General features: G+C 60.9%; 2 protein-coding genes across 3 annotated transcripts; both read right to left on the bottom strand.

Moving 5' to 3' along the window:
- Positions 1 to 6: 6 nt before the first annotated feature.
- LOC104909318 (elastin) lies at positions 7 to 3631 on the bottom strand. Its single transcript, XM_010721924.1, has 13 exons — positions 3415 to 3631; positions 3252 to 3302; positions 2654 to 2800; positions 2411 to 2464; positions 2172 to 2306; positions 2044 to 2091; positions 1762 to 1803; positions 1405 to 1449; positions 1006 to 1047; positions 648 to 689; positions 458 to 487; positions 296 to 346; positions 7 to 202 (listed from the first exon to the last, which is right to left on the bottom strand). The coding sequence occupies exons 1-13, from the start codon at positions 3629 to 3631 to the stop codon at positions 153 to 155; spliced, it is 954 nt and encodes a 317-aa protein (XP_010720226.1). The 3' UTR covers positions 7 to 152.
- Positions 3632 to 3661: 30 nt separating this feature from the next.
- LOC104909266 (elastin-like) lies at positions 3662 to 6464 on the bottom strand. 2 transcript variants are annotated; one of them, XM_010721832.3, is made up of 8 exons: positions 6109 to 6175; positions 5829 to 5873; positions 5622 to 5705; positions 5465 to 5524; positions 4682 to 4786; positions 4540 to 4590; positions 3939 to 4109; positions 3662 to 3856 (listed from the first exon to the last, which is right to left on the bottom strand). In XM_010721832.3, the coding sequence occupies exons 2-8, from the start codon at positions 5829 to 5831 to the stop codon at positions 3677 to 3679; spliced, it is 654 nt and encodes a 217-aa protein (XP_010720134.1). In that variant the 5' UTR covers positions 5832 to 5873; positions 6109 to 6175; the 3' UTR covers positions 3662 to 3676. The 2 variants fall into 2 exon arrangements, with proteins under 2 accessions (XP_010720134.1, XP_031412284.1); XM_031556424.1 differs by lacking the exon at positions 3662 to 3856 and adding an exon at positions 6338 to 6464 and having other exon boundaries at positions 3865 to 4109; positions 6109 to 6174.
- Between the last annotated feature and the right edge of the window lie 1437 nt (positions 6465 to 7901).

The raw sequence follows: 7901 nt of genomic DNA, 5'->3' as shown, positions 1-7901 counted from the left end.
GGGGGTTCCCGAGGTGGGGGGGCGGCCCCTGACGCTGCCGTGGGGTCCCTGCCGGGAGCGTGGGGCCAGGGGGGTCTCAGCTTGGTGGGGATTTACATTCTGGACCATGCAGTAGCACCAAAGTTCATGAGGTCATCGGTGACGGTGGGCGGTTACTTCCGCTTCCTCCCGCAGTATTTCCCTTGTGCACAGCCAATTCCACCTGGGGATGGAGGGGGGAGAGTGGATCAGCCCCCCAGCTGTGCCCCAAAAAGGTGCTCGGAGGAGGGGTGGGGAAAAGCCAAACAGCGCTCACCTCTAAAGCCCAGGGCCCCCAGGGCTCCTCCGTAGGTCTTGGGGGGCTTCCCTGTGGGGACAAGGCAGAGAGATGAGTGGGGCGGGGGGCAGCGTGGGGACAAGTGCCTTTTGAGGGGACTCCAACCCAACATCCCCATGCGTGTGACCAGAGTGCACTCACCGCCAAATCCCAGCTGGCCACCAACCCCACCTGCAAGCACAGTAAAACCTCATTGGCTTCCGGATGCTCTGCCCTGTGCCCCCCAGCCCAGCCCTGCCCCACTCCCCTGTGGCCACGTCCCCATGCCCTATGGGCTGTATGTCCCTGTGGGCTGTGTGTCCTCATGGGCAAAGGGCACAGGGAAAAGTACCTGGAAATATCGGTGACACACCAAAACCGGGAACTCCAGCCCCTGGGGGGGAAAAGTGACAGCAGTGACAAGCAGTGACAGCCCTGCATGTCTACGGTGTCCCCAGCCTACAGCTGGCTGCGAGCTGCCCCAAAAGCCACATCCCCACTATGCCCACCCGGTGCGCCCCGCGAGGCAGTGGCATGGAGACACGGAGCACAGCAGTGTGGGCAGTGACAGCCCCACCTCAACCCTCAGCCCCAGCGCTCACCTGGCTGCAGCCCCCCAGCACCAAAAGCTGTGTGAAGGGAGAGCCCTGGTGAAGGCATGGGGATGGGGGTATCACCAGAGTGCAGCCACGGCTGTCCCTGCTCCTTACCTGGCTTAGGAGGTTTTCCAGCAGCTCCTGGATACAAGAGCCCTACATCAAAGAGGGGCATCAGCAGAGCCCCCACACTGAGTCCAGAGGATTCACAGGTGTCTCATACATTGTGGTCACTGCTGTACAGTTCCCTGTCTCCATGGCCTGGGCCATGCTGGGGCTGTGGCCATCCCCTCCCTGTTGTACCCCAGGGCACAGAGAAGGCAGAGTGACAGAGCAGGGTAGGGATATGGGGACCATGGGACCCATGCCCCTGTCCTTTCCTGCTCCCCAAAATCCAGTCCTGCAAGTCGCAGCTGTGAGGGGACAGTGTAGCTCTGCATCCCCAAAATGCCATTTCTTTTTCAGCCCTTCCATCCCTGGGACTCCCACACCAAGCCCACCAGCTCCACTCACCAGCACCGAGGCCACCAACTCCAAGGCCACCAACTCCGAGGCCACCTGTGATGGAGAGCCCAGGTGAGCACCCACAGGTGGCCATGGGGACAGATAGAAGGGCTATGGGGGCTGTACTCGGGAAAGACTGTGATGGGCTTCAGGCCAGGGTGGGAAATTGGGGCTTGAGACACTGAGCATGGCAGTTCTGGCCTTGCCACCATACTTGGTTCACGTGGCAGTGGGATTTTCATGAGGCATTCCTACTGTAGTGCCATCCCTGAGTCCAATCCACTCCTCACCCAGCCCTGCAGCAGCCCTCACCTTCCCTGTGCAGCCCCATACCCCAGAGGAGCACCCACCCCCTGCACCACCTACCTGGGATGCCACCGACCCCTGGGACCCCAGCCCCGGGCACACCTGCAGGAGAGAGACAGTGAGGCCAGGTTCCCGCAGCCCACACAGAAGGGACAGTGACCCCAGGGGGGAAGCCCTGTCCCATCCTGCATGGGGAAAACATCCCCACTCCGTCACCCCGTGCAGAATGCTACCTCCCAGACCTGGACCACTCTGCCAGGGCATGCAGGGATGTGGAGCAATGACAGCACCCCCATATCAACACAGGATGCCCAAAGGGGAGCAGGCTGGGGAACTACGTACCGAATTTGGGAGGCTTAGCACCAGGCTGCACCCCGACCTGAGGGATGCCTGCAAAACAAGCAAGGGCACTGCAGTTAGGACAGGCATCCCATTCCCATCACACGCAGCTGGATGGGTGATGCCCTCACCTGCTCCGGGGAGAACGCCGGCACCGGGCACCCCTACGCCTGGCACTAAGCCGGGCACACCACCGATGCCAGGTGTCACTCCTGGCACACCAGGAGCACCGGGCACAGCACCCGGCACCCCTCCAACACCAGCACCTGTGGGGGGAAAGGGGCTGAGGACACAGCCTGGGGGGCTGTGTGGAGCCAGGGCAGTGCCTGTGCCAGCACCGCTCACCCACATGGAGATGTGCTCAGCTCACCGTATTTGGCTGCCTTAGCTGCTGCTTTTGCGGCTGCTGCTGGACCTCCAACACCTGGGACAGCAAGACAAGGGCAGTGTCAGGGTCCTGCCTAGCAATGCTGGGTAAAGCTCATCCCTTTTATCTTGGCCACCCAGAAACTGATGGCTTCAAGCTGATGGAGGCCACAAGGATGCTCCTCATGCCCACTCTGCACCAGACATGTCCCCAAACCAGCCGAGATGCCACCACAACCTGCCTCACCTGGAACACCTCCAACGCCAGGGGCCAGGCCACCTACACCAGGAGCAAGGCCACCTACACCAGGAGCAAGGCCTCCCACACCAGGTGCCAGACCTCCTATGCCAGGTGCCAGACCTCCCACGCCAGGTGCCAAGCCACCTGCTCCTGCTAGAAGAGGGAGAGAAAGGTTGGGGGTCTACTTTGGGGATCAAGATGGTGAATGAAATAGGGGAATGGCAGGCTGGGATGATTGTACAGATGAAGGGGTTGGGTGGATGGGTGGTGGGACGGAGGTGTGGATGATGGATGGATGGATGGATGGATGGATGGATGGATGGATGGATGGATGGATGAGTGAGGGTGAGTAGAAGGGAGACAGATGAACAAATGTATGAGAAGCTGTATGGATGATGAACCTCCATGCAGGCCAGCTCTCTGGAGAGCATTCCCAGACACAGCCAGGATCCCATCCCACACACAGCCTTACAGAAAGCTCATCCCTCGCCCTGACCCACAGAGACCCCATGTAGTGCTTAGCCTCAACCCGAAGGGAAGCAGCCTGGGATGGGGAGGTAAGAGGCAGGACCTGTAGGATAGCAGCAGAGTGAGCCCATCTTACCGTACTTGGCAGCTTTGGCAGCTGCTTTAGCAGCAGCAGCTGGGCCAGCTCCTAGGGGAGATGGGGAGCATGAGGGGCAGTGAAGGCTTGAGGTGGCTACGCCAGCATCTGTCAGCCAGCACCACCTCAGACATCCCTGAGTAGCCCTTAAAGAACATCTCACCAGGCACCAGACCGGGTACGCCAACTCCGGGAACACCGACCCCAGGTACTCCAACTCCAGGTACACCAATTCCAGGTACTCCGACTCCAGGAACACCGACTCCTGGTACACCGACCCCAGGCACACCGCCAGGCACGCCGACCCCAGGCACACGCCCTGCTCCTGCAGAGAGGTTCAGGAATACATCCAAGCCCCTGCCCTGGCCATTTGTAAGCATCCTTACCTCCATCCATCCCACATCCATCTATCCACCATCCCTTCATCAATCCCTCCATCCCACCATCCATCCATTGCCCCATGCCTCCATCCCACCGTACATCCATCCCTCCATCCATTCCACCACCCATCCCACCATCCATCCCAGAGCAAAAGATGAAGATCTCACCAAATGCGGCTGCTTTTGCTGCAGCCTTTGCTGCAGCAGCAGCTGCTGGGCCACCCACTGCAGGAACAGAAGAGAGGGTGTCAGGGGAACTGGCGAAGCTGGCACCATGTTGTCCCCTCATGCCAGCCCATCTGCTCACCTCCAACGCCAGGTACCACACCAGGAACACCAGCCACACCAGGAACACCAGGCACACCAGGTACACCAGGCACACCAGGTACACCAGGCACACCAGGCACACCAGGCACGCCTCCAATGCCAACGCCAGGAACGCCAACGCCGGGAACGCCAACACCGGGAACGCCAGCTCCTGCAGGCAGCAAGAGAGAAGAAGCTGGGTTTGCTGAGAGGTGAGATGTGGAAGTAGGGCTGCTCTCACTGTATTGTTCCCCTGCCTCATCCCAGCAGCTGCTTGGGACACATGCCTAGCCCATGGTCACTCAAGAGTTAGGAAGTCACCAGCACAGGGGCCGTTCCATGGGGGCTCCAGATGATGCTCACCATGGGGAGATGGAGCCTTGCAGCCAAATGGCATAGAGACATGGTTGGTGGCCCTCCGTATCCACCTGGAAGGGCTGGGTGCTCTGGGCACTGATCAGACTGGGAACTTCCCAGCGCAGCCACAGCCTTGACCCACTTATGGTAGGGACGAGTGCTGGAGGAGCTGTCTGCATGGGACACCACAGACACTCCAGGATAACGAGGTGGCCAAGGGGCTCCTTGAGTGGTGCAGTGCTTACCATACTTAGCTGCCTTGGCTGCTGCTGCTGCTCCTGCTGGTGTCCCAACTCCTGGGAACAAGAGAAAGGGACCCTGAGCCACCAGCCCCACACTGACTGCAGTGGGGAGAGTGCTCATGGGGACAGTCATGGGGACAGTCACCTGCCACCCCAGGGACACCTCCGACACCAGGAACCAAGCCAGGCACACCGCCGACACCAGGCACAAGACCTGGGACACCTCCGACCCCGGGCAGCACCCCTGCACCTGGAGGGAAGCAGAGCAGTCAGAGCACCCCAAAGTGCTGCTGGGGGACACGGTGTCCTCTACTGGCATGAGATGGCATGGGGCTACAGGTCCCCCAGGCAAAGCTGGAAGCTGTAGTGGGCCCAGAGCTCCCTGATCAGGTGCCCCATGCACATCCCCTGGGGCTGCACCGGGGACCAAGGGTGGATGAGCTCCCCCTAGCACTGCTGGCACAGGCATGGGATGAGGAAGAAGATGCTCGCCAACTGCTGTGCTGCTCTGCAAGCGCTGTGATGTTCACACGGCAGTGTGCATGATGCAGTGTCCCCACAGCATGCATACATCCAGGCAGGGGATTCCCAGCTCCCCAGCCCTACAGCCCATGTGGCCACTCAGGAGTTGGTGGCAGCTGGCGGGACCGCGAGGTCCCCCAAGGACGGGCTCATCAATCCCAGCTGCTGCTGGGGCTGACGCATTTCCTCTGGATGCTCCAATGAGCACGGGTTTGCTGCTGTGAAACTAAGTGCTTCTGCCAAGGGGGGAGCAGGGAACTGCAGATCTCAGCCCATCCCTCTGCTAACGGACTGCAGTCCCTGGGAGCTGTGCACATCTCCGTGCAGGGCTGTGGGCTGGGGGAGCATCCCAAAAGCAAAGCGCCCCACAAAGCCTCGCCAGCAGGGCTCAGGAGCAGGGACTCACCATAGGCTCCTGCTTTCGCTGCTGCCTTCGCTGCAGCTGCTGCCGCTGCCGGGCCTCCCACTGCCAGAGCAGCAGGAGAGAGTCAGGAGTGTGGGATATGGGGGCATGGGGATGCGGGGATGTGGGCCTCATGCCTCGGGGCTGAGCCCAGCCTCACCTCCAGCTCCTGGAACAACACCGACACCGGGCACCACGCCGCCCACCCCTGGGATGCCGCCAGCCCCAGGCAGGACACCGGCTCCTGCAGGAAGTATGGGGCATCAGCTCAAAGATGAGACAGCAGCAGCCACCCCAAGCCTGGAAGGGGGCACAGCCTCCCTAGTGGGGCCGTGTGTCCTGTGTGTTCCCACAGATGGTGGCTCACCATATTTAGCTGCCGCTTTTGCTGCTGCCGCCTGTGCTCCAACACCTGGGGAGGGACAGGACGAGATGCTGAGGAGATGAGGATATCCCCAGCACAGCCCTCCCTTCTCCCTGGGGAGGTGACACAGCTCTGTCCCCTCTTTGGCCACTGTGGGGCCGCCAGGCAGTGCCAAGAATCCTGTCCAAGCATCAATGACTCCAAAGACATGCTAGCTCCCCACGCCACAGTCTATGGGTCCCAATCCCTGCACCCCTCAGAGCAGCCAAGGTGGGAGCCATACCTGTCCCAGTGGGGTACCCAGCCTTCCCAGCAAGAACCCCTGCTCCTATCCCACCTGGTCCAAGGCCTGCAAGCACAAAGAGAAAGCACAACGAGGTCAGGAGCTGGGTGCCGGGGCAGGGATGAGGCAGAAAAACCTCCAGCCCCATAGCTGAGGACACACTGGGGACACAGGGTCTGCGAGGAGCTACGACCGTGAAGCTACGAGCGCTCATCACAGGGCAGCTTACCATTGACGAAGGGCAATCTATAGCCACCTGGAGAGAAGAGAAGGCGCTGGTTAGCACCTGGCTGCCGCTGGCTGTGCCCGCTCTGCCTCGCGGTGTAGCCCCTCTTTGCCATCAAGCCAGTGAGCCCTCGGCACTGGGGCTCCTTCCCAGCCAAATCCTTTTTGGGGTGCAACCCCACATCATGATGGGGCTCCAGAGGTCCCCCTCTCCGAAAGCGAACCCCATGCTGAGGGCTGTGGGAGCTGGTTTCTGACACAAGCGTGTCTTTGCTGGAGCCTCCCGTGACCCCGCATCGACAGTGATCCTCCGAGAGCCCCACGGCGAGAGCCGTACCCGACCGGCTGCGCCAGGCTCTAATGTGCGGCTTTAATTGGAATCAGGGCTTGGGAACAGAAACGTGACCTCAGTGGGAGGTCAGCAAGAAGGGACGGGGGGATTATGAGAAGGAACATCGCAGCCGGGGAGACGGCTCCTTGCGAAAGAGCAGAGTCCCATTGCATGTGCCAGCATGGGGACACCTGGTGCACAACGTGGCGGTGACCACAGTCCAAGGAATGGTGACGAAGTGGCACCTGGGGCTGCACACCAGGGCAGCCTGGTCCCTTGCTGGCACCTTAGGCTGGACCATCACTCACAGACAGGATGAGACAGCGTTCCCTCCCACAGCCAACATGTGTGCTCCAGATTCCCCCACCCATTAGCTGTTTCCACCAGCTGCCACGCGATGCTGGGAGCGCTCTGCAGGCGGTTACTGTGAGCAGGGTCCCTGCAGGCACCCAGCAGCAGCAACACCCCGCTCACCCCACGGCTGCCTGACGCCAGGTGATGCATGAAGGTGGCACCAAGGGCCCAAACCTTTGGGATTCTGGGCATTTCTCTGGGTCCTTAGTGTCCCAGCACTCATCCTGTGCCAGCATAAGGACGGCCACCAGTGTCATCAGTGCTAACAAAGCAGTGCTTCTGGCATGGAAAGCCATTCTCCCCGATCTGAGGCCACCTCGACGCAGTCCCCATCCCTGTGACATCAGTGGGGATCCTGATTTCAGCTACAGATCAGCCTGCTCCCCCAGCAAACCAGGGACCCTTGGCTCCCCTCCTGCTCCAGGACAGCCCAGGATCTGGCTGGGGCGTCTGGAGCAACGCACCCTAAAAGGAAACTTTCCTCTGAAAATGCTGTTTTCGTGTCTCCTTGCCCCTCTTGCCCTGCACACAGCACAAGGGATGTGAAGACAAGTCACACATCTCAGCAGCCCCTGATGAACTGATCTGCTTCGACCAAGAGCCTCACATCACTGGAGAGCGACAAGCTGGGACGCACCCAACACCCGAAAACACACCAGGGGACAGAAACACCATCCTACCACACACCCTGCAAGAGGTGGCACCGCACAACAGCCACAAGGACGGGATCCACAAGAGAGGGTTGGGGGTACGGCAGCCCCACTCCCTGCTGTGGGCTTACTGCTTGGAGCCAGGCACAGCAGCTCCCCAGAAAGTGGGTCAGCCCCGTCTGGGCCGTGGGCCACTGGCGGGGCCGCCGGGATGTGGCCAGGTGCCTGCAGCA

Source organism: Meleagris gallopavo, chromosome 21, assembly GCF_000146605.3.
Source record: "Meleagris gallopavo isolate NT-WF06-2002-E0010 breed Aviagen turkey brand Nicholas breeding stock chromosome 21, Turkey_5.1, whole genome shotgun sequence".
In the NCBI taxonomy this organism is placed as follows: Eukaryota; Metazoa; Chordata; class Aves; order Galliformes; family Phasianidae; genus Meleagris; species Meleagris gallopavo.
The sequence above is the reverse complement of the archived record's forward strand: the minus strand, read 5'-3'. Positions and strand labels throughout refer to the sequence as shown.